The 27,867-nt window shown below is 34.7% G+C and overlaps 1 protein-coding gene across 1 annotated transcript in view; it reads left to right on the plus strand.

Moving 5' to 3' along the window:
• Window positions 1-27,867, plus strand: part of LOC112045293 (uncharacterized) — a 125,446-nt gene that overhangs the window by 29,504 nt on the left and 68,075 nt on the right. Inside the window, exon 2 of the mRNA XM_024081415.2 lies at window positions 20,635-21,232. Within this exon, the coding sequence (XP_023937183.1) occupies window positions 20,662-21,232 (571 nt within the window). The 5' untranslated portion in view covers window positions 20,635-20,661. The remainder of the gene's footprint in view (window positions 1-20,634; window positions 21,233-27,867) is intronic.

Raw genomic sequence — 27,867 nt, forward strand, 5'->3', positions numbered from 1 at the left:
AAACAATATAGCCACGTTCCCACGTGTTTTAATTGTATGAAAATCCTTGGTTTTTACGCGCTGAGGCTGTTGATACCGATCTTAAGGTTGCGTAGGTTTTGGGAATTGCTTTTGTCATCGGTTGTTTTATTTGTAATTTTTTTCGACGAAACCTTTATTACCAAATTCTAGATTTATGAGCAAGAAAGATAAAGACTTTTAAAACTTCGTTTCATATAAACGATTAGTATCATAGTTTTCTTTCGGCCTTTTATTCCCTGATTATTCAATTCACTAACGTCACATTAATTGTAATTTCACCAGCATAATTTAAAATTCTAAATTTTACTAGCTATTGATAAATTACACACGAAATCGCTTTTGATTTATTTGATTGATCTAGTTGATGATAATCAACTTTACCTTATTGGCTAGTAAAGTTACGCAAGCAATCAATAAGATATCGTCTATTGGCGACAAACAGAGACTCTAGAGGCTTATATATGTATAAGATATTTGTTTCTAAGTAAATTCTGTAAGTACCTATAGTGTGTGTCTTGCCTGTGATGATGTATGGAGGGGAAACGTGGCCTCATCCACAAATTCAAAGTCGCTCTGCGAGCTATGGAGAGGGCTATATTAAGAGTATCTTTGAAGGACAAAATACGGAACTAGGAAATCCGTAGGAGAACAAAAATAATCGATGTAGCCCAAAGGATTAGCAGACTGAAGTGGCAGTGGGCGGGCCATATCTGTCGTAGAACAGATGGCCGCAGACGTGTTCTGGAATGGAGTGAAGGTTGCCTTCCAGCTAGTTGATCCGACGACATCAAGAAGATGGTGGCTGGATGAGAAAGGCGGAGGATCGTGTGTGAAGGCGCGCTCTCGGTAAGGCCTATGTCCAGCCGTTCTGTTCTGTTAATGATTTGTAACTAGTGAAGCAATTTTCGAACATATAAGCGTAGAAATAATTTCTTTAGTGCACAAAGTACAACTGTAACGCACGTAAGCGGCTGTACAAGTATTATTCAAACCGCTTCAACGTAACATTATGCACTCGGGAGGGTACACGAAAACGCTTCCTTGCCCGACAAGTAAAACCCACCTTGTGATAGATTGCAGCTTAGCTGAGCGCTAGGGCTTGCACAATCATCCTGAGTTCTAATTTTTAGCAAAAATTAAAAGCTTATGTGTTAACTTAGCTTTCTTTAATGTAATTTTTAAAGTTAGCTCTTACAAAAAGTTAATGAAAATACCAAGATATTTTTTTATATCTGGCCTGTCTAATTAAAGAGATAAATTATAAAGTATAGATTATGTTAAATCGATGAACTAAAATATTTGCCTTCTTGTGAAAGATAAGGTTTGCCGCACGAAAAAATAATGTTAAACTGAAAACAATAATTAATATTATTTAATACGAACCTATCTAACGAATTTAAATTATCCTTGATAAAAGTTTTGTATCTAAAGAACAACTGCTGAGTTTTTTGAAGGCGTTACACAACTAGATGAGCCTCTTATCGATAGTAAAATCACTACAAGCAGCCCAACGTTTTTAAAAGGATTTTCTTGAAACTATGCAATTTTTATGAGTAGCTATAGTGGGTGCGACTTGGTTCTACCGTTTACGCATTTCACTATTTTTATGTGAAATATTTTTTTTAAATAACGCCGTTATCCCTATTATACTATATCCAAGACTGCGATATTCCTATCCCTAAGCTCTAGATGTAACTACACGTAGAGTGCAGATAGGAGAGTTATAATAGATGGGCGTAATTAATAGCAACGTATCCAGGAGCGAGGAAATGATTTGCGTTTATTAGCAGATCCGATACGCTGTAATGAAATTTGTGCTACCATTAGTCTGATCTGGGAATGTTTAGAACAAATTAATATGGAACTCTATGATAATACTTATGAGACTAGCGATTATTGATAGGCGTCCACTTATCCGAATCGTACGTATCGGACGCATCGCAACAAACGGATTTTTTATTTTACGGTAGATAAAGTCTGTTCTGAAAAATATAATTACAATTTTACTTTACGTATTGAAAAATGACAATTACGTATGCTCGTAGCCGCAGCAATTATGGTTAACTAGAAGAAATGCAGCACCTTCACCTTTGCATAAATTATCTTCCTAGTTGAACGAACTTTTTTATTGATATCAATAACAACGGACAGTGCACTATTTTACCGTTTCCTCACAAAAATCGTTGTGGATTATTTACTACTAGCTGACGCCGCGCGGTTTCACCCGTGTGATTCCCGTTCCTGTAGGAATACAGGGATAGTATAAAGCCTATAGCCTTCCTTGATAAATGGGCTATCTAACACTGAAGAATTTTTTAAATCGGACCAGTAGTTCCAGAGATTAGCGCGTTCAATCAAACAAATAAACAAACTCTTCAGCTTTATAATATTAGTATAGATACGCGTGGAGGTAAGGAGGATATGGAGGAACTTTTCAGATATGAGCATTTTGAGAAATCTCATATCACGTGTATCAAACGGTGAAGGAAAAATTTCGTGACGAAACTTGCATACTTGGGAATTTTTTAAATTCTCTTCGTATGTGAAGTATGCCTAACCGCATTGGGCCAGCGTGGTGGACTATTGGCCTAATCCCTCTCATTCTAAGAGGAGACTCGTGCTCAGCAGTGAGCCGAATATATGTTGTTAATGAGCATTCGAGCGTTGTCGTAATCTTTTTCTATGTTGCAGTAACTTCCACAACTTAAACATGAATATGCACTTTTAAATGTTTGTCCTTCATGGTCAGATTGTCTTTCATAGAATAGTTACGTCGTAGGTATTGTTAGGGAAACGTGATCGCCACTGAACGATGCCCCAGTCTAGTAGATATTACCTATTAAATTACATAAACAAAGTTATATATTATTACTAGCGGACGCCCGCGACATCGTCCGCGTGGATTTCAGTTTTTCACAAATCCCGCGGGAACTATGTATGTTATTATACATGTAAACCTTCCTCTTTAATCACTCTATCTATAAAAAAAAACCGCATCAAAATCCGTTGCGTAGTTTTAAAGATATAAGCATAGGGACATAGAAAGCGACTTTGTTTTAAACTATGTACTTATGTAGTGATACTTTTAATAAAGGTCTTTTCTGCTATCTTATGGTACTCGCTGAGCCTAACGGGATATTGGTTTATTCAATACATATCCTTCATTGATTTCTACACGGTATTATAATTACGGAAAACGGAATTACGGTATAATAATTATTATGGGTTACGGCTGTCTTTGGAAGTAGAAGTAAATATAAAAACAACAAAGTTGAACGAAAAGCTTATCAGAAAATTAATTTATGACAATTATTAAAATGGACAAACACTAGAACTTAGCTAACGTTCACTAGCCACGGTCCTACCACCCGAGGTAGGATTTATTTGATTTCATTCCTCATTAGTTTTATTTATTTATTTATTTCATTTATTTATTTATTTATTTATTAGTCAGATCAGCACCTATAAGAACTCTCATTCTAAATTAACTTATGCACTGCTGTTAGAGGCCAATCTACCGATATTCATCATAATAATAGAAACCTTTAAAAATAAAATAGAAGCCTTTTTAAAAAAAATATCTCTAGGTGATTGACGCTATTCATGATTTTGATTTGTTCTGCGTAGGCTATGACCTTTCTCGTCATGTAAATGACATGACATAAGAAGAACCAGTGAGACGTCACTTCTTATGCACATTTAATTTATTCGTAATCAATAGCGTAAAGAAGCCGCTACTGCAAGTGTATAGTCGCGCATGGTACATAGATATTATTCACAAGTATGTGGATCTGTACCTCCAGGGGACTGACATTATTACATTTCACCAGTTTTAACTGACATCAACTCGAGTTGGAGATGTTTGAATGAGCGCTAAGCGATAACCACTTATGAAAATTTATATTATTTCTCACAGAAACCGTTGGCAATCAAGCGTGAGTTGAAAAACATTGCCAGTCCTCTGGCATAACCACTCGCAGTGTTCACGACTGACAACGATTCAAGCCTGGCATGCAAGATTGGCATGTTTAAACGTTGAGCGATAAGCGATAAATGTTTAATTGTAATATATGTAGTCCTTATTTAAAGTATTAAAAAATTGTAGTGTTAAAGTAATATTTAGATACGTAAATATTGTGTGAAGCTGACTTGAATGGACAATCTGCAGTAGAATGGAATCGGTGTCGAAACATTTGAACTCGTGACCGACTATTATAGATTTTACTTTGTGAAATTTAATAGAACATAAGCCTTTAGACAGAAAACTAATATTTAATACTTTAGATTTTAGCTTAGATTTATAAAAAAGTTGACAGAAGTTCGAAGTTTACTAAGCGAGAAATTAATAAATGATTATAACAGTTTCATCGCTTGTAACTTAAAGTCTCTTAGGTTATTAAATATATTCAAAGGTCTCTACTTACAGCCCTTTAGCTAACAGCTCGTTATGTTACCGTCTCAACTGACGTCAAATGGGCTGTATTAACCTCGGGGAAGGACGTCTAAGTAATGAGAAATTAGCGTTAAATAAACCAACTTATTTTTAACTTAATGCTTTAGTGACGTTGTAACTATTTTGCTCTCAAGTAATTTCCTTTTTGCTATAAATAACGTTAATATCTAAGGTTTGTAATAACATTAAAAATGTTTGTATATTGATTTCAATAAATGTTATAGAGTAAATTATTTATGAGGCAGATGACTGACAGTCTTTCTTTGTATTTAAAATTTCGTTAAAGTTCTTAAAGCAATCTTGAACCTATCTTGACTTGAATGCAAAATGCAAACTAAGAGAAGGCTTTGTTACAAATACAATGTTGAGCATAGTAACATTTATATTCTTGAATATATTTTCACAAAACAACGTTTGTTCTGCGTTCAGGCTTTGCGGTATCTCAATACGTCCATTAGCCGCCCTCGGGGCTCGCAACTGGCCATGTTAGCGTCTCAACTTGACGTCGAATGGCTGAGGTGACCTCGGGCAAGGTCCGTTTGAGTTATAAGCGATTAGCGATTTTGAGTCTTAATTTTTCAACGTTCGAAGTTGCACAGAACGTATCTGCTTATAATTTGATGATGATCAGATTTAAACCCATAACAATTATTAAGAAATAAAAAACTCACTATCGCCATACTTATCCATCAAGTGGGTCATCAACTTGTTCCGTCAACATTAATTATAAAAAGGGCATAAAGTTGTATATATTTCGCGTAAACCAGTTCCAACTTAATTGTTTAATTGCCTTGAATGTTTTAATTAAGTACGTAACACATTACCTATGATATTTTTATTTATATATGTATTTTAACATATCATAAAATATTTTAATAACAACGTCACATATTTAAATATATACGATTATTAGTAATACACTATATTATTTATACATCTCTCAAAAAATATATTGTAACTAAATCCATAGTAATTGTGATTGAGGGCGCCCTGTGGTACCGGTACCCAAAAGTCATTCAATTATATCTTAACTTTTTGCAAAACAATAAACATAATATGCAAGTAAAGTAAAAAGTATGAAATCCGCTAGAACCTATAACAAACTCCACACATATTTTCCACCTCGGGCTACCATATTCGTCAACGATGACACTTGCAGCTTGTACCTTATAGAGGCTTCATGTACTCAAGCAGTAAATAAACTCATTCAACTATAAACCTTACGACTAATATCCGAAGCGAGTTAATTGCTTGTACTTAATAGCCAGTTGAGCATGCATTTGATACGGTGTGCGCATATATTAATTCTGACGTATCCACTTTGTATTCAACGTGGTAAGGGCCTACTTTGTATTTGATGGTATTGATTTTTTTTATTATGACCCATTTGCTACTAACATGCCTAATTTATTAACCGAAAAGGTTATATTTCTATATTATTTATAATCCTGTCCTGCACGCATAGAAGGCATGTATGCAGTAATAATATTTTCTTTTGAGTTCCTACAGATTATAGGTGTGTAAATTATTATGTAACTATGTTGAAGAAATTTTATAACCAAACTATGCAACGGAATCCTTAAGAATATTGAAACAAAATTCATTTTAAATTCAAATATTTATTAATAATAAAAAAACAGCCTCTCTGGAGCCTTCGAGTTCCAGCTGTCATTTGACTGGCATCCAGTCGAGACAAAAGATGTCATAATATTATTTATCAGAGGAAGCCGATATTTTTTGTAACTCCCACGTAGGTTTAAGCTGTGGTCGGCTAGATCCAAGGTCGAAGATGAATAAACTTTTTGTTGTCGTCATTAAAACAATCATAGTAGTATCGAGTATCAATCTAATATACCTAGGGAAATAAATGATGTTTAAAATATTGTTACTAGTCTATCAAAAAAAAATTAACATACAATGCGAGAAAAATTTACATCGGCATTATTTCTTTATATAACTCTCATATTTGTCAATGAATAACACAATTTTCATTTTATATTTCTACTGAAACATCACTTCTATCAATACACAGACTTTGTTGAATATTGTTGATTCTCCTTCATATATTTTGCTGTAAAGGGTGGAGATTATTTTGTCGTATCTGTGTTATACAGCTCTTTTGAGTTTCTTTAAATAAAAATATTTATTGTTGGGGGTTCGGGGGCTTATTGAATTTCGAAAAGTTTTAATTGCAATTCCCATCTCTTATAATCGTCATTATCAGACCTCCTACTTCCTCCGCTGCTCCAATGCGTGGGGAGGAAGGTTGGTGAAAATAAGGGAGGTGAGTAAAAAAATGAATCTAATACTTATAACAAAACTGTAACAGGTCAAATTCTGTACATCTATACTAATATTATAAAGCTGAAAAGTTTGTTTGTTTGTTTGTTTGATTGAACGCGCTAATCTCTGGAACTACTGGTCCGATTTGAAAAATTCTTTCAGTGTTAGATAGCCCATTTATCGAGGAAGGCTATAGGCTATATATTATCCATGTATTTCTACGGGAACGGGAACCACGCGGGTGAAACCGCGCGGCGTCAGCTAGTTGAAAATATTTTGAAAATTTTAATTGGAGTTATAATATAATCGATATTGAATTGATATATATATATATATAATGTTTTATTTTTTGTCTGTCTCCCCATTTAATGTTGACCAGGCATCACGCCGAAACTACTGAATGAATTTTAATGAAATTTTCCACGATTGAAGATCATAAAACGTAGAATACTTTTAGTCGGGTAACAGGGGTTGAAGGCTTGTATGGAAAGCCCTTCATTTTTCATGTTACATTTTTAAAAAAGTGTATATGTGTTTCTAAAAAATTACTTAAAATAATGCGAACAACAATTTTTAATTTTACTGTATATACGAATCTATATGATGCGGTGGTCGCACTTGTATGGCTTTCTATACAAAAAATTAGTACGATCCGTTTAATGCGATGCGTCCGAAAAGTACGTTGCGGATATGTAGACGCCTACCATTATGAACGTGAGTATATTATACCGACCACACCTTACTCGTGAAGAGAGTTGCATAAAAAATCTCATTTGATCAGATAACACCCGACAACCGTACCTAAAGTAAACATTGCAAAAATCTGCTTGTGGTCTTTGTTACTGTATTGCTTATTATCAGATAAAAAAAAGAAATCATTCTTTATTATTCGTTTGAATAGAAATAACACAATGCAATGTCAATTTAAGAAGTTAAATATCACGTGTCACAAACATCGTAAGGAAACCTGCATACCTGAGAATTTTCTTAGCTCTCTACATGTGTGAAGTCTGCCAATCCGCATTTGGCCAATGACTAAGGTCTAACCCTTCTCATTGTGAGAGGAGATTCGTGCTCAGCAGTCGAATATGGGTTGTTAATTATGAATGTCAATTTAAAGCAATGACACTACTCGTATGTATATTATAAATTTTGTTTCGGATATTAAAGACCTCTGTGCACATTTGTTAGTGTTGGTTCTTAACTGATAGGTCCTGGATTCTATTCCCAGCTTTCCCAGCATTCGCATTTATAATTTTATATTGCATTGGCTTTCCGCCATCGGCCGTGACTAGTTACCACTCTATACCACATACCGTTCCAGAACGACGCCGCGTAGAAACCGTCAGAGGCAAGGGGAGAAAAACTTCTGCCTCTGCCTAGTAAGTCCGCTTCCATCTTACATTGCCTCCACACTTTACATTTTTTTTTTACTGAGAGTGAATACAAATAGGAACTTAAGCTAACTTATCCTAATAACTATAACTAGATCATGCCCACGTGGAATGGTGGCAAATACACTAGCTGCATTTTCGCGCTGGACACGGGCTGATCCTTTACGCAAAAAAATGAGCCAGCCCTTTTGTCACCAGTCGAAGCGACTAATTTTGGATTCGGTGAAATTTTTTGGCACTGCGACTCCATGGCCCAAGGATATCCACGGCAAATGGTACAAATCTCAAAACTCTCAGTGAGAGAACCATACTTGAGCCACTTATCGGTTGCATCTTTTTCTGCTGCGGCTCCAGGCTTGATTCTGACACTTAACATCAGATGAGATCGCAGTAAAAACCCCTAAAGTGTATTAAATAAAATTTGCCATTGCGCCTATTTATAAAAAAATAATCTCTCATTGCCACGCGATCTGACAAAAAAGCATAAACACAGATGGGAAAAAAATTACGAATGATTATAATAACCCCAGACAAAAAAAACTAATATGAAATTCAATGTCAACTTGAATGACTGGAATGAGTCACTGCTCTGGTTTATACGACTTCCGTACATACATATAACATGTATGAGGCGTGTCCGCTTGTTGCTTTATAAATCTTTTTATTTGCGATGTAACAATAATAAAGACTATTGGGTTAATGTAGCAGAAGTCCTACTTCCTTACTATTTCTTTTATTAAACAAATAAAACGTTTTTAATTCGTAGTATCTCTATATTTTATACACAAAAGCCAAAGTATTTGATATATTACATTTTTTCATATAAATTACAATTGTTAAACCTAAAATATGACGTAGGTAAACTTTAAAAATCAATGCTAAATCCATTGATTTTTAGAAAAAAGTATTATTTTATGCAATTTTTTTCTGTTATGAATAAAATGTTTAACGCGTATAGAGTAATTCAATTAAATGCAATGCATTTGAAAGTGGCCGAAGGATTTTCATTACTCAAAGGAACAATTGCAATATTATTGAATAATAACAATAATTCATCCGTAAAGCTTACATTTTTTTTTTTTTTTTTTTATTATTCTTTACAAGTTAGCCCTTGACTACAATCTCACCTGATGGTAAGTGATGATGCAGTCTAAGATGGAAGCGGGCTAACTTGTTAGGAGGAGGATTACTCTTAAAATGTAACATGCTTACATTTTAAGAGGCAAACCAGATAATATGACAAATCATTGAAATTGTATAAATTACAGGCAAGCGAGCTGCATGAGCGTTGAACTCTATTTTGAGAGACAAAAATTTGTAAAAATATCTTCGAATATAATCCTTGCTTCTTCGTTAAAGCAATTCAACCGGTTTTTTTCTTAAAACTAGAATATATTTTAGACAAAACCTGTTTGCCGTCTGAATAAGATTTTTTCTATGAATAGACCATTTAGGTAGATATCTATACAAAATTATTGACAAAAAATTTAGTTCTGCACGTGTTCAATTCATTTAATGAAATTCTATATCTTTATCGAATGGATAATAATAGTTGAATAGTATTAGGTACGTATTTATTTAAAAGAGTACAATAGTTTAAATTAAATCGTATTTTGAACTTTTTGTTTAGGTGATATAATATAGCAGCTAGCTATGAATATACTCTCTATACCAATATCATAAAGAGGTAAAGTTTATGGATGCTGTAGGGGTAATTTTTGGATTTATTAACCAATTTTGAAAATTCTTTTACCACTAGAAAGCCAAGTTATTTGTGAGTATAGGCTATATTTTATCTCCGTATTCTCACGGCAACGGGTACTACTCGCGTAAAACTGCGGAGCGTTGGTAATATAATTATGTATTTGTTTGAAGATTTGACATTCTCGTTTAATCGCATATTGGTATAAGCTGACTTAAACTTATTTTCAATGTATAAAAACTATACTAATGTTATAAAGCTGAAGAGTTTGTTTGTTTGTTTGAACGCGCTACTCTCAGGAGCTACTGGTCCGATTTGAAAATTTTTTTTAGTGTTAGATAGCCCATTTATCGAGGAAGGCTAATTATTATCCCCGTATTCCTACGGGAACGGGAACCACGCGAGTGTAATCGCGCGGCGTCACCTAGTTTAATTAATAAGTGGTCTAATCATACTTTGCATGTTCTCGTTAATAAAATTATATCTTATGCTTGTTTACTAGTCTCATTTTAGGATAGCCTAATTTATTGCTGATAATATATTTAAGATTATTATAGTGGTCATACTCGTAAGATAAAGTGAACTTCAAGTTCATTTTGTATTACGATCAATATTACGGCCTTAATAAATCAGCCTCTCATACTAAAATAATTAATAGGTATCGATTGAATGGAGATAGGGTACATGACCGTTTAAAAATTTAGATGCCCATTAATATGCACAGCTTTGTGTCAATCTTTTTATAATAGTGACATTTGATCTGCTTTTTTAACAAATGAAATTAATGTGACAAATTGATTTGTACTTACCAAGAGACGAATCTCTGAATATCTATACTTATAATTATTATAAAGCTGAAGAGTTTGTTTGTTTGATTGAACGCGCTAAACTCAGGAACTACTGGTCCGATTTGAAAAATTATTTCTGTGTTAGACAGCCCATTTATCGAGGAAGGCTATAGGCTATATATTATCCCTGTATCCCTACGGGAACGGGAACAACGCGGGTAATGCCGCGCGGCGTCTGCTAGTGATTAAATAATATTGAATTCAAACAGAAACAGAAAAGTCTATGATAGTTAATTAATTTAATTTATTTGGCTTTCCTGGAAAATTGGCGAATTTGGGTCAGACATTGACTTTGGCATCCAACAAAATTGTTTCAATGCCATTTCGTGAAAGGAGATGGTCCAAAATTGTAAGGAACAGTCTTTGTACCCTGGCGGAAATAAAAGAAAATATTTTTTAAAACTATTTTTGATTATACAAATCTACGAAATTACTTTAATTCTTTCGAAATAATATTCATTTTCTCCCAAGAAATGCAACACTAATATGGGTAATAATGGCGGATTGATGACGTTTTGACGTTTGCTGTCAATTGTCATGTCATAGTTGCTTTATGGGCGCCATTTTGATTTTTCTCGAAAGCTTGGGTTTTAATTTTATTAATTTCTTTTTATTTACTTAGATTTATTGACTTATTTAGATTTTAATAAAATCCTTCTATTTTTTAAATTTTAATGATATGGGGAACTGAAATGGACCATCTCCTTTTCAGACTTAAATGTGTCGTTTGTACAAATAGGTCACGTTGGCTTGATTATATAAATACAGTTCATCTGTTTCCGATTAATAAAGTGTAAGTAAGTAAGAAAGAAGAAAATAGTACTTAAGAATGAAAAGTAATTAAACGTAATTAAATAAAGCCTTGTCTTTGGTATAATAAATTTGCAGTTCTGCTTAGAAAGTTACGTAAGCAACACATTGAATAAATTTGCATTCAATATTAATTGCTTGTTTGTTTTTAAATGAGATGGAAGTGAATGTGAAGCAAAAAAATACTGATCAACAGTCGTGACTTCTTTACTTTATGGAAATTTCATTATATGAATGAAACGGAAGTTTTTGTCTTATATTATTTTTATAGTAAGTGTAGTATTGTCCACAGGCTATACGTATATTAACCTCCTCAACATATTTTATACATAGTCGCTCAGAGACCTGTCTATTAGTAAAAAAACAAGTTACTCGTAGATGTTGGTTCTTTGCTTTACGCTACGTTGTAAGAAAAGTATCGTAAGAAAGCACCCCGGATATGTTCTCGGGAATGTTTCAACAATACCACGTCAGATATGGATCAATTACTTGGTTTGAAAATAAGGCAACTTTATAAAAATACTAATATAGTTTATAGATTTATGATTTGGTTTGGTTTTTTAAAGGTTTGCTTTTGCCTGAGAGTTTTACTTTCACGCTTACTTCAGCCACCAAGCAGTATGACTGCGTTTTGGATAAGGAATATTATTGCCGTTAAAATTACAGGCACATCAGGCTTACATCTTTGCCTCTGGTTAGCGCCGGACGCAGAGCAGCGAATTGTTGGAGGTGTTTTTTACATGCCCTGGAAGTGTTTTATTTAAGACAATGATTACTGACGGCCTCCGTGGCGTAGTAATGCGCGATGAATTTACAAGACGGAGGTCCTGGGTTCGATCCCCGGCTGGGTCGATTGAGGTTTTCTTAATTGGTCCAGGTCTGGCTGGTGGGAGACTTCGGCCGTGGCTAGTTACCACCCTACCGACAAAGACGTGCCGCCAAGCGATTTAGCGTTCCGGTACGATGTCGTGTAGAAACCAAAAGGAGTGTGGATTTCCTCCTACTCCGAACAATTTAGCCCGCTTCCATCTTAGATTGCATCCTCACTTAACATCAGGTGAGATTGTAGTTAAGGGCTAATTTGTAGAGCATAAAAAAAAAGATTTTCCATTTAAAATCAGGTGGACCATATGTATGATTCGTCAAAAAAAAGCTAGAGGTACTTAAACCGTACGAATTAAATATAAATCTATGTCTGACAATCAATTTTATGTTTTAGTCGCACGAATAGCCGTACGAATTAAAGTAAGCCAATTCATACGGTTTACATGTAAATAGTCACTTCCTTTCGTCAACTATCATCCAATTAAGTACATCTTAAGATTTACGACATTTCAGTCATACACCTACACGGCTGCATTAGTTTGACCCCGGCTATATAGCAGTTTTCCCATAATTCCATCCTATTCTTTATTGTAATAACTCCTGTAACTAGCCCCATCGGGGAGCCGTCGCGTAATTAATTTTGTACTATTCTCATTTTACTGTAGCTTCGTCTGAAGTCATCAATCTATGTTACTCGCTTAGTGAGTAACACCAATATGTTACTGATTATGAATAAGCAGTGCCGTTTGCGTATTCCGGAAATATTGTCGATAGTACGTAGGGTTTTTGATGTATGGCTGTAAGCTTCTCGGGTGGCCACTTGGGCAGGTGTTATTAAAAGAGATAGACGGAGAAAATGCTTCCTGTTGGCAATAAGTTTACCAATCTCATCATTTATTATTATCCTATTTTAACGACCTAGTATAGGCCTCCTCTCCTTATAGTAGAGTATATAAAGCCTAGATCCACGCTTACCAATGCGGTTTGGAGGCTTAGGGTTATAATGTGAAATTCATTTATGACTATTTCTAATGTGAATGATAAAGACACACACCGACGGCTCGATGTGCTCTTCGAGGCACGGAAGAGTAACACTAATAACATCCCAATTCCGGACTGAGAAAATTTCTTAGAAGAAAGAACAACTCATACAGCCCAGGATTCGGACCCCCTGATCAGACAAAAACATAGGGTAATAAAAAAATAATAGGTAAGGGTCCAATGATATAGATAAAAATAATCGATCTTTATACTATATTTTAAGAAATTATATAGTCCCCCGATAGTCATGAAATTATTAATTACACTCGCGATCAAATCATCAATATTCTTTTTCAGTGCGCTTTCTTTTGAGATCCCACTCGAGTATATTTGCAAACATTCTGTTATTCTTTCCCACTTTCCTCCCCAGAACTTTTAAACGGCTTAACCGATTTTCATCAAACATGTTTAAGAACCCATAAGAACACTCGCACATAAGTAATACAAAACAAACTAAATTTAAATTGTTTCATCAGACATCAGACAGACTGACAGACAGATACGTAAAACTTATAACACCCCTCTTTTGCTTCGGGGGTTAATAATGCTAAAATAGCATAAATAAATAAATGATACATGAAACTCTTAAAAAACGAGATCGGTTTTTATCAAGGTTCATGTGAAATCTTGTTCGCTTTACCGTAACATCCTCCAGAGCTGAGCGCTGTAATTGCTCCTAACTATTTAAAATGGACTCATCCGTTGCGTGCAGTTACCAGCTTCCAGTAATGAGCCGTCGATTACGTATTGATTGATCGTAGCCAGTGCGTTTACGAGTATCACGTACCAATATATTACATAAATCGGTTAATGTAATCATAAATGCTATTTGTTACAACAAAAACCGTTTAGAAATTTCACGCATTGTTAGTAAGATACTCGTAGTTTTATGACAGAGCTCGTATGGGGATGCATGTTTTCACTGTGTTGCTACATTTCTGTATTCTGTTCTGAAGATACACGCTTGACCTAATTTTTCAATTTATTTACACGTAAAATACTCTAGTGATCGCTGGCCAAGTTTACTGAATTACGTTACTTTGTTTATTGATGCCCCGAGGTTTCACTCGCGTAGTTCCCGTACCCTTAAGAATACGCGAATAAAGTAGCCTATGGCACTCACAAATAACGTGGCTTTCTATTATTAATAGAATTTTCAAAATCGATTCAGTAGATTCAGAGATTACCCTTACAACACCAAAACTTAAAATCTTTATAATATTAGTTTACATTTTTTCATTTATTTGTGACACACAGAGTTCAAAGATTTTTGCTTTGAATAAAATAAGTATTCTTAAACTACAGCATATAAATGTACTGTGATGTATTATTGTAGTATACAGGTATATATGGAGAAGGCAGTCATAGGGTAAAAAGTAAACAGCGACTTCAGGGTTGCAGTCCATAATAGTCGTTGTTTACTTATTACCATATGACTGCCTTCTACAGTCTATATACCTGTACACTAAAGAGTAGGTATGATATTGTTGCTTAATATGAGTAAGTACCTACCTACCTTAATATAAGTAAGGCCCAAATATGAAACTATAACAAACATTAGGTAATAATAAGATTTCCATCAAATTTTCAGTACAACAAATCTGTGTTATAAAAGTTATTTATTTTGAGTGTGTGGTAAGATCATTTTGATGAGATAAGGAGACGAGGCTAGTATTTTTTAACTTCAGGTTTTCAAATTATAAATAAAGTTTATTGAAAATTATTTGCGCTGTCTTGTCGGACATACTGCCCGATTATTTTACGATTTTCCGAAGTTTTTAATACACGCAATGCACACGGCAGCTACAGATGGTGAAGTTAAATTATATTAATTAAATAATTTTGCCTTTTGAAAATAGAAACTGAGTTTTTCTGATCTAACCACTTGTATTTCTAATCCAATTACAACTGTTTGTACCTACTATAGTTATTTTTTCTACATTTATTTGTATTTAAATATCGACATGGTTACATTTTAAGTTACTAGCATTTACTAGGTTCTAGTAATGAGCTATCGATAACCTATTGAATTGATTGATTACAGGTAGAACATTTACTCTTACGCAGATGTTACTGTAATTATTTATTTTGTTTTTTAATTAATATTTTTGATCTTTGTTATGATAATATTGATTAACTTTTACTTACTCTGACTTGTGCGTATTGTGTAATGTAACTGCATTTTCGACGTAAGAACATTAATTATTAACGTATCTAATATCTATACCCAGCAGTAGTATGAGCAGGACCGGATGGTTCGTCTGATATTTAGAGGAAACCATCGCTTGTAACACATCTTACAGGGTATGTTAGAAACATAATCTACAAAGTTCAGCCCTGCGCCGGACACTTAGAGCTTTAGGTGTTAAGCGGCCTATAATTTCATTCGCAACGAAAGAAAGTCCAAGCATAACTCACTTCACTCACTTGACTTTGAGTAAATACTCGTATTATCCTTAAATTATAAAATAACTAGCTGACGCCGCGCAGTTTCACCCGAGTGGTTCCCGTCCCTGTAGGAATATGGGGAATATATATAGCCCTCCTCAATAAATGGGATAACACTGAAAGAATTTTTCAAATCGGACCAGTTGTTCCTGAGATTAGCGCGTTCAAGCAAACAAACAAATAAACTTTTCAGCTTTATAATATTAGTATAGTTAGAGTTTACACAGGCTTGCTGTCAGGTATTTATTGAATCACATGGCATAACTAGATTTTCTGAGGACAAAAAATATTTGCCACCTGTCTTATTTAAAACAAGGTACTTGTAGAAGACATACTCGTAACTCCGCACCCGACTGTGTAGAAATCGTTTAACATTTCTTCCATCTATGAGAATAATGAACTAAAACGAGTTAGTCCTGTATCCAGCTTGAAGATTTTAATTACACGTATGCAAATTATGCGCCTGGCTAGGTTTGTAAACAAATAAGTATTAATGCCAACAAATTAAAGTGGATACGGGCTCATTAGCATAATTGTGAATCGTGGGATTATGTGAGGGAGGGAACTTGATATTGTTAGCTTGTTTATTGCATGCGATAAGTCGTATCGTTTGCGATTTAAAATTAGCAGACTAATATGCAATAATAAATGAATAGCTAAAAATAATAACTAGATGGTGCAGTGGCTAACCACTTGGACTTATCGATGTTATCTCAGTTACAGTTCAATCCCCACTAAAGTGATATAGGTTTTTACCCCCTGGTGACGCCGCTGAGGTTGTTAAGGAGCCTACAATACAACTACTACTACTTACACAATCAGAAAAAAAAATGTTAAAAGTGCAATCAATTAAATGGTTAATTAAGATATCTAAGTTAAGTTAACTTGGTGTGTCGGTGCATGTACTCACTACCCGCTTTTCTATGAATGAGCGTAATTTTCTATGAACTTATTCATAGAAAATTACGCAAAAAACTTAAAAAAACTTACAATTAAATGTTTTAATTCAGTCATGATGTCTTTCCGTTAACGTCTTGTCTTTCTTTTCGTAAATACACAAGCTCAGTTCACTGTGCTTACGCGTGCATGCAAGATAAGTAAAAGTAATCTAGATTTAACGAATTTATTACATACCTAACGAATAATATACAAGGACACTTAGTAGTAGTAAACAAACACAGATGCTTTATTTTACCTATAGTCGTTATTTCTTGAATATTTGAAGATTTATAGTATGTTTAACTTTAACGATGTCGTAGTTAAGTGAAACGACAAGCCTTTAACATAATATTGTAAGTAAATGACAACTTTTTAACGGTTGAAAAATAAATTATGCTTACGCGTAATATTATATAAGCAAGAAGATTTCACAATAAAATTCTTAAATAGCTATCATGATTTTGTAAAAAATTAAGTAGGTATGCCTTATATGCATTATATAATCCTTAAACAATTTAAAGTTTTTTTAAAAGGTTGCATGGATTCTTTATACTTGAAAAAAAGCTATATCGGATAAAGATAATAGTGCAAAAATCGTATCGTACATTTAAATATCCACAAATGAGGGTTAACTACAATTATTATGTAAGCCTAAACGATGATACGTTAAACCTCATAAAGCTATAAAAGGTTACCTACTAAAGTAGATATTGATAAGGTGTGAACTGTTTGCCCTATGTATCTTTAATTTAGACCGCCTCGTGGCGCAGTGGGCGTAGTAGTGACCATGCTTTATGCATCAACGACCGTGGGTTCGATTCCCACAACTGGAAATGTGTGTGTACCTAATGAGCACGGGTGGTTTCCAGTGCCTCAGTGTTGATATTTACATTACATTACATTATATAAGTATTTATATGTATTGTATACATTTATATGATATAAAATTAGCTGTCTTAGTACCCATAACTTAAGCTACGCTTACTTTGAGACTAGATAGTGATGTGTGTATTGTTTAAGTGTATTTATTTTATTTTTGGTTAATTTTACGGCCTTGTTGGTCCAGGCTAACCTTTAGGGATGGGTTTGATTTCTGGGTCGAAGACAAAATAGAGGCTCAATAGATCAATAGCTCAATAGTGTGCCAGTGTGGCTCAAATCCAAGGAGTCTAGAGTTCGATACGGTGTAAATATAATGTGATCCCCACCTGTTAGGTATTCAAGCCGTTCTTAGTTGAAGGGAAAAGGGAATATTTACTTAGGAATATATTTATATATTTACACTTATTTGTACACCACAATAAAGGATATAGGTGTATTACCTACATTCTTAATTAATAATAATAGAACAGAAATATATAAAATAAGTAATACACAAAAGTGGGCGTAATCGCTTATTAGTGATCTCTACCAGGCAACCATAAAGGCTTAGGCTTAGAAAATAAATATTTCTTCAAGTTGCCTCAAAAAATACCATACTTTTAAGTTCAGGGCCTATTGCAGCAAAAGAAATACACCAACTATTTAAAAGAATTGGAAACACTTTAACGAGCGTCACATATTACCGCCTCAGCTAGATAATACACTTATTTATCTGTGTGAGAAAATCGCAAGTTATGTGTCCTCTATGCAAATATTCTTGCGCCGCAATATTAGATCTTATGTACAAATGTTTAAGGATAATGTAATGTATCACAAACTACAATATTTTTATTACATCCCGTAGAAATCTTTTTTTGTCCATAAAGCGCAAAATCGTGTGCACTTATAAATGGCTACCTCCTACTTTTTATTATAGCTTGTGAGAATAAAATTGGCAGTTACAGCCTTTTTGAATTCGCATAATGAGATTGTTAGGTAGATAAACCTTAATTGTATACGATATATTTTTTTTATAAAATATTTATAATGAAGATTAATAATGCAGATGCAATTTTTAACTTTATTATGTAAAAAAAATATATGCACAAGAACATTTAATTCTGTTTTTATTTGTATCATAACTCTTATCTCTTTTAATATATTTCCAGATAGAAGCGTCCTCGAATAACAATAATAATAATTGAAGTATTGTTTTAAAACATGGAATCTCATGGAATCTAGAGCAATCTTTTTATTTATTTTTAACAACGACTTTAAAAAAAGGAGGAGGTTCTCACTTCGAGTCTAAGTTATATTTCTATTATACGAGTATAAATATTGATTGGAGTCACAGAATAAAGATACAATACCAGAGTCTTTATAGCCATAAAAAAAACAAATGTCACGCGTCTCCTTGACATCCTCATAAACAAACTTTTTTTATAATTTGTAAAAAACAAAACTCAACACTAACAATAATTACGTAAATTAATATAATATTCAATAATTACCAATTAAAAATACTCCATTTTTAGTTTTTGTGTACAGATTTTAAAATGTATTTAAAAACATATTTCTTGAATAATATTGAAAATCACTGATGCGACGCTTCGTGTCGTACCTACTGACTCGAGTATGAATTATATTTTTAGGTTATCATGGGTTCAACTTGAGTTGGTAGATTCATCAACAGATAAACTCTACTTAGTTTAACTGCCCACTGTCGACGGGAGGGCCACTCCAAATAAGGTTCTTGGTTTATTGACTCGCTATAATAATTACAAATAGTAGATTTTAATCTAATAATTCTCAGTAACGCGAAATAAGTAGACGCGACGCACAAAAACTGCGTATAAGCGATTCTGTCGAGTCATTTTTGAGTTATTACTATGATACGAATTATTTCATAAAAAATTAGATCAGCCACTCGAGAGTAACTAGTTACTGGCTAAAGTTTTTATTGAGGAATGTATATAGGACCCCCTACTAGATGGACCGAGGATATCAAGCGGGTTGCAGAGAGCCGCAGCTGGATGCTGGCGGCTCGAGACCGTTGTATTTGGAAGTCCATGCTAAAGGCCTATGTAGTGGACGTTCATCGACTGTACATGATGATGATGATGGATCATGATGATAGTGATGTATTAGTTACACATACTCATCTGGTCGGATGTAAGACTAGCTGACACCGCGACTATATGGAAACGGGAACCACGAGTGTGAAAACCACCCGCGAGGTTCCCGTTTCCGTAAGAATACGGGGATAATTTATAGCCTATAGACTTCCTCGATAAATGGGCTATCTAACACTAAAAGAAGTTTTCAAATCGGATAGTTCCTAACAAACAAACTCTTCAGCTTTATAATATTAGTATAGATGACTGTGTTGATACACCCATCAAACATTGTATAAATAAGTTTAAGTAATAATGTAATTTAAATACATATATTTATAAGTGTCCAATTACATCAATTGTTCAATCTAATTGGAAAGGCGTTAAATTTTATCGTTCCAAGATGCGTCGAAGTTAATACGTAAACAACTTTGTTTTTATCACATCTGATGTATCTTTATAATCGTTATTATTATCAGTCTATTGTAACAGTCCACAGGGTCAGATCCCTCCTTATAGGAGAGGGGATGTGAAGCTTAGACTCATCACATTGTTTCAATGCAGGATGGCGGACAACACATTCATTATTTTTAATGGTACTCGTATATACCAAGGCAACAAAAATAGTCTGTCTGTGTTTCCAAAATTTGTTTCTTTTAGTTATTTACACCATAGAAAAACACAAATAAGGTTTTTTAATTCTGTCTATCTGTCGGCTGTATGTTTTTTCGTGCTAATTTAGAATGCCTGAACCGATTTTAAAGGGACTTTTACTGGAACTTAAAGGAGATTACTGAGCAACATATACTTTTTATCCCGAAAAACTCAATTTCAGGCGGCGTACGCTAGTTGGAAAAAAATATACCTGTTAACCTATTATATCTTTCTGTTGCAGGCGGGAGTGTCATCGATGGCTTGAGCCATGTTCCGTACGGCGTCAGCTGAGGGCTCCGGGCCGAGGACGCCGCCCGCCTACGCCCCGCACCCCCCCTACGTCCCGCCGCGCTTCTTTCCGCCCCGGATCCGCCCGCCGCCGCCTCAGTACTGCTTCGATGCCGCCCGCTTCGCCTGCGACGCTTCTAAACCTAGATACCTCGACGTGGAAAGAGAGAGACTCGTCACAAGATGGCTGGCCGAAGCAAACGAAGCGCTAGTCCGAAGAGACCGTCCGCCGAGGTACAAACCGAGAAGCAGCGAGCGGAGGCCGGATTTCCTAGAGCGTCGGCCGAACGCACCCGAGTGGGCGGACAATTTTCTTCTCGGCCGACGGAACGGTTCCGCCGAGCCGGAAGACGAAAATAGTGATGTGATGACCTTGAAAGAGTTTGTTGATAAGTTCTCCTTGCCTCGTGTCGTGAGGTTTGAAGGAGAAGATAGGGCTGTGCTGTTATATCGTGTGTTAGAAGCGCATAGGCGGGTCGAGGCTGTGCCGTTGTCTGGGAAGAAAGGAAAACTCGTTGGGAAGCCGCTCTACATCCCTGATTCGTATGATGGTGAGTTTAAGTCTTTAAACAACTTGCTTAATAGTAATATATCAAGGCAATATAAATTTTCTCTTCACAACGTCGAAGTTTACAATGAAAGTGTGACGACTACCATAATAGTACGAGTTAACTCGTAACTTAAAACCTCGTGCTCTTGATTTGACTTGGACATTTTTATTTATAAAACAGCATTTACATTTATTTTACTCGTATATTATTTAATATTTACTATTCTCTTTGTTTGTAGACCACAATAATGATTAAATAAAAAACACAAAGAGTAAATATAATTTAATAAACAGTTAAGTTCTCATGTGTATACATGTGCTTAATAATTAAGTTTATATTATATTTTTATTAACTGTATCGTTCTGTAAGTTTACTGATTGGATACTTCTAAATATTTGGTTTATTATTATGCTAATTTTGAACTTTATTTCAATGATATGAAGAATGTTTTAAATTTTAGAATATTATTAATGTAGATTCACGACTAGCACAATTTTAATATTCTCCTTTATGTAACCTCGTGACAATATACACCTAGCCATTAGGGTATTACCTAAGAACAACAATGCATAATCTCTGACCTAAATGCCTAAACGGTCGGAAACGGCGTTGTAGTCGCTATTATAATTTCATAGGGTTTCATCACTTATTGTTTAACACGTAAGGATGTAAATAGCTTGCAGTAATAAACAGAATCTGTACGTTTCAAAAAAGGTTCATGCAAATTTATCCTTACAATGATAATAGGTATGACTACGGCAAATAATAAACGGTTACATGTCGAGACAAATTGCTAAATGTATGCCCATTCATGATATAAAAGTTTAAAACTTGGCACAGTGAAAACCACCTAGGGTTTGATAAGTTTGATTAGGATGCGGAACTGTGAACATTGAGAGCCAACAAACTTAAGAAATTGGATGCCCAAGATCGGGTAAAGTGGGTGAGATTATGCCTGAAAGTGGACATAATGGGGCCACGCTAGGAAGAAAAAGAAGAAGAAGGAGCACTGCACATTTATTGGAGTAGCAAGTTCGCTGTTACAAGCCTTATGACATACGTCAGTCATCATCATAATCATCATGTCAGCCGACGGACGTCCACTGCAGGACATAGGCGTTTTGTAGAGACTTCCAAACATCACGATACTCAGCCATCTGCATCCAGCTAATACCTGCAACTCGCTTGATGTCGTCAGTCCACCTGGTGGGGGGTCGACCAACACCGCGCTTTGTAGTGAGGGGTCGCCATTCCAGCACCTTGGGACGCCAACGTCCATCGGCTCTTTGTACTATGTGCCCCGTCCATTGCCACTTCAGCTTCGCGACTCGTTGAGCTATGTCGGTGACTTTGGTTCTTCTACGGATCTCCTCATTTCTGATTCGATCGCGCAGATACTCCGAGCATAGCTCATTTCATCGCCCGCTGTGTGACTCTGAGCCTTCTTATGAGGCTGTACTTAGCGACCAACTCTCGGAACCATATGTCATTACTGGCAACACGCGTGCCAAGTTTTTGTGCGTGTTGCTAGTAATACGTCATTGATGCCCTTAAATCGATAACTCTATTTTCCAGTGATCATATTTCAAAAAAACATGAAATGATTGCAAGATACATTTTAATGGGTCCGTATACAATGACATTTGATAGATGGAGTAACGATATTGCTTATCTGTAAAATGGGTTAAATAAAATAAAAGTAGTATTTGTTGTACCCATATGGGGCGCTTGTCATCTAATCAGCACATTTTCCACCTATGGGTTTGTATTGCCGTGAGATTTTGTGCTAATTTCTATAAATCTATCTGAAATCACAATAAAGGTGCTGACATTTTGAGTCCGTTTGTTTTATTATTTTTTGTTGTTAATCTATTTTGATAAGAAGTAATTATTTGAATTAAATCAGTTATGGCAGATTATTGCATGGTTGAAAGAGGAAAGGTGTATATGTATGTATAAGTCTTGCTAAAGATATGGCTGTTATTCTTTAAAAAATATATTATTCCATCGGCTAAGATTCGAACCTATTACCTCGTGCGTCTTCGTATTTGCTTTGCGTAATAATGTCAGTAGGTAGGCTAATTAATTGTCACTAAATAAAATAACAAACGCAAAAATAAGTAGTTGTCTCTACGATTTTCGAAAGTTGCCCTCGATTTCTCCAGGATGCCATCATCAGATCCTGACATGAAAAAAATGCGACCACCCTGAAAGTATAAGTACACTTCCAAACAAAAAAAATTTTAATTTTTGTTTAAATGACAAATATCGCTGAACATATATAAAAAAATACATACAGTCGAACGTAGAACCTCCTCCTTTTGGAAATGGGTTAAAAAGGTGCAATAAATTGAATTACAGATTGTATAGCATTTTACATACGAGCAAACACTACATACCGCCACATCACTGAACTGAAGTCCAAAGACCCTTCACATCTCAAGCCTTATTTGGCTCAACCTAATGGGACGTCGTCCCTGAGAAACATGGCATAAAATTAACTTCTAATAGGGTTCACTTCAAACCAGACGGGTCCAATATCCGTTATAAAGTATACCAGTTATTACACAAAACGTAACTAACTCCATATCTCCGTCATCATGTTTTCCTGTGGAAAATTAATAAGAGGGTTCCTAGCCTAATCGATATTCAGTAGGTTATTTCCGACTAATCGACGCCGCGCGGTTTCACCCGCGTAGTTCCCGTTCCCACGAGACTACGGGGATAAATAATGCCTATATAATAATGCTTATGATATTTAGTATCATAAATTGTGTCAATTTGTGTAAAAGAAAACTTGGTCAAACTCCTGTTTCCTCATCGGGTTTATTATGAAGTAGCGGATGCGTTGCGGTTTCACGGTGTAGTTCCCACTTTCGTGAGTATACGGGGATAAAATTTAGCTTATGTTACTCGCTGATAACATAGCTTTCTATTGGTGAAAGAATTTTTAAAATCGGTTTAGAGGTTTAGCCGTAACAATAAATTTTACTTTGTAGAACTTTGGATATTACCAATTAAAACAATAATTGTTGCTGACAACATTTAAACAACTTTGGGTATCATAAATCTCGGGCCCAATAACCAACCAGTCACTAAGGACACAGTTTGAGTTTTAAAACCTTGGCACAAGCGTGGGAGGCCCCATTACTGCTAACTATACTTGGCGAGGCCTTTGGTACTATGGGCGGGTTAGATAACATCAATGCATTTTTATGTGATTTATGTTTCAGCTTTGACTCCACCATTACAAAATTGTACTTCCTAAAGCGGAACTAAAAGTATAAACGGTTATATGAACCTTTTGGCTGAACCGTCTTGAGCCTTTATTCCGCATGGACAAAAATATTTCGTGTGAGGTGTTTAATTATATAGTGCACCCAATTTCCCCATTAAAATAAGTAAATTAGTGATGTACGTATTGTGAAGCCCGGTTGTTTATATTATATACTAGCGGACACCCGCGTCTTCGTCCGCGTGGTATTTAGTTTTCACAAATCCCGCGGTAACCATGTATTTTTCCGGGAAGAGTAAAATCTATTTCTATTCCAAATTTCAGCCAAATCGCTAGTAGCCGCAGCGTAAAAGAGGAACTAACATACTTACACACACACAAACTTTCGCCTTTATAATATTAGTGTGATGTGATATTATAATAACCACTTCTTGTAGACATCGTGGCTTAAAATACGGATTAAAAAATATCAATTCATACTTCTTATTTAGAAACTCACACATTCCTCTATGTAAAGTTTAAACAACCTGAGGAAGTTGTTAGTCGTATGAAAATCCGATTAGTAATCCGTAGATAATGGACGGGTCTTAGAGTAACAATATATTATGAGTAAAAATTAGGTACTATACATAATATTAATCCAAGAAATAACATATATTTGAAGGAGTTTGATTATAATTGTGTAATGACAAGTAAAACTCCAATAATATTACTAGAACATTTGATAAATTATTATTAGGTGTTCGAAAAATGTTGTTCCGTTCCTACGCTGTTGAATTTTCAAGAAATATGTATTACCATGTCCGGTTTTAATGTTTGGTTTGGGTTTGCTACTTTGCTTTGTAGGTACTTTGACACAATTAGCACTTACTCTTCTGTTAGTCATTTATAATGACTTACAAAGTTACATTTGATGATAAATTAGCTACTTACTGGTAGGTATGAATATGGTAGTATTATAAATAAAAATATAAATATACTTAAACAATACACATCACTATCTAGCCCCAAAGTAAGCATACAGAGTAGCTTGTGTTATGGGTGCTAAGATAGTTGATATTATATTATTAATAAGTTATCTTATAATCATCATCAGCCTAATTTAGGGCTTGCCATAGTGCCAGGCCTCCCGGCTTACAGGAGAAGCGATTACACTCCACGCTTCTACAAAGCGGGTTAACGGGGTTAGGGTAATAATAATGTTAAACTCCTTATAAGTTATAGTAAGTACAAATATATTTTTCTTTATATAGAAGAATAAACCATATTATTGTTACATAGGTACTAAGGTACAAGAAGCATATTGCATACTCAAGTAGTAGGTATAGTTAAAGAATACTCTGCGACGCATACTACATAGGGCTGCCAAAGAAGACCAGCATATTTCTTTCTTATACTTAACATATCAACAATCTAACCTATCGAACGGCAACTATACCTTGTAGATAGCTTAACAGCATTGCTTAACAGCAACTTTTAAAGACGATATTTGCCAAAAAGCTCTGCTTCTACGCAGTCGCTTTATTTAGGTAACTACTTAATCTTTGGAAAATTCACTTTTTTTTTATTAATTTCACTTAACCATTTAAAAATGTAAACCTTAAAATTTACCTTGAAACTTCAAATTAGTGCAGCACACAGGACCTTTATTTTATTTTATTTACTGATAATCATCATAGTAATCGATACTTGCTTCGATAATAATTAAAATATTGTGACTAATAATATGTTGTATGAGGCTCAAAATTGTGGTGCTTACAACAGACCTATGGCCAGCGGTGGATATCTATTGCCTAATAATGATACGCAAAAGGAATTAAAATAATAAGTCCAAGCGACAGCCCTAACTACACAGCTCAAGTCTACTTTACATACCACCAATACCTTTAAAATGATTCACAACACAGTCCATTTGCACTCTACAATGGTCTCAAATGACCTACACATTGTAAACAAACGTGCAAGGAATTGTATAACAATGGAATGAATCAATTTTTGTAACATTTCCGTTACAATGAAGTTCAAAATCAAGCTTAAAGGAATAAAGGAATTAGGCGGTACAAGATGGTGAATTCTATAATATTAATACAATTTATCACCTTCATTAATAGAGGTTCGGATTCACATCCGTGAAGTCTAGGTTTCGAACCCGGCAAACACTATTGCCATGCCCACTCCTAACACACACTTATTTGTATGATTTATTTATTAGGTAATTATGGTTATAATTGAATTAAATTAAAACTTATACTTAAAAATACTTATCAAAACTAACAGCAACTAGGCAGCATTCCCGCGTTGATTTTTTTGTAATATCTTAGTTATTTATAAATGCTTCTATCACGTTGCAATATTTATACGCATGTGTGCAACGTGAAGCTTTAAAGAGGAGTGATAGTAAATATTCCCGGCACAGTAGTTGGCGATGCTGCGATTTAGCGTTCCGGTACGATGCCGCGTAGGATCCGATTAGGGAACTGACATCCTTTAGGTTAGCGCGCTTCTCTGACTGCGAGTGTAATGATGTCCTATCTTAGATCACGTGGAACGTCAGTCAAGCTCTAAATTAATTATCGTTGAACAAAAACATGTAAATTACTTGATAAAATATATTTTAAAGAATGATGGCAGGTTCTTATGTGTGCTAGAAATTTATTATACAATTTGTACATTACTTTGCATTATTTTTGTACAACCAAACCAAAGATTCATTTGTGTTGGGCAATGGGTTGGGATAGTTAATTCCTTGTGAGTAGAAATAGTTCCGGAACCATAGTGATCATTGTTTAATAAAAAACCCACTCAATATCCGCCATTTTTAATCGCAAAATCACGGTCAGTTTCGTATAAGAAAAGGACATTCAATTTCAAACCCCAAATGTAAGCCATTTTTTAAAATTTAAATTAAGAGTAATTTATAGTTAGTCTATAGGTAGTAGGTACGAGTAGGTCCTATTAAGTCGAATTGGTGACTAAATGGTATTTAAATGTAAAGTCTAAGAATTAGTTTATCATCCACTTGTTATCTTAATTGTTTTTTTTAGCTTAAATGTTTCGATTTCTCATAATTGAAGTCGTATTTTTGTTTAAATTAGTATAATTTTTATCATGTATGAATGAAATTAAATTAAATATAGTATGACTTTTTTATAGTTTTGAGACATAGGATACTTTTTATCCGGAAAATTAGCACGGTTCCTTTGGGAGAGGGGATGAAAGACATCAGCTCACTGCTGAGTTCAAGTCTCCCCTCAGAGTGAGAGGCCACTAGTCCACCACGCTGGCCCAATTCACATACGCAGAGAATTAAAAAAAATATCTGGTATGCAGGTATCCTCACGATGTTTTTCTTTCACCGTTTGAGACACGTGATATTTTTTTCTTAAAATGCACAATACTG

This window comes from Bicyclus anynana, chromosome 2, assembly GCF_947172395.1.
Source record: "Bicyclus anynana chromosome 2, ilBicAnyn1.1, whole genome shotgun sequence".
Taxonomy (NCBI): Eukaryota; Metazoa; Arthropoda; class Insecta; order Lepidoptera; family Nymphalidae; genus Bicyclus; species Bicyclus anynana.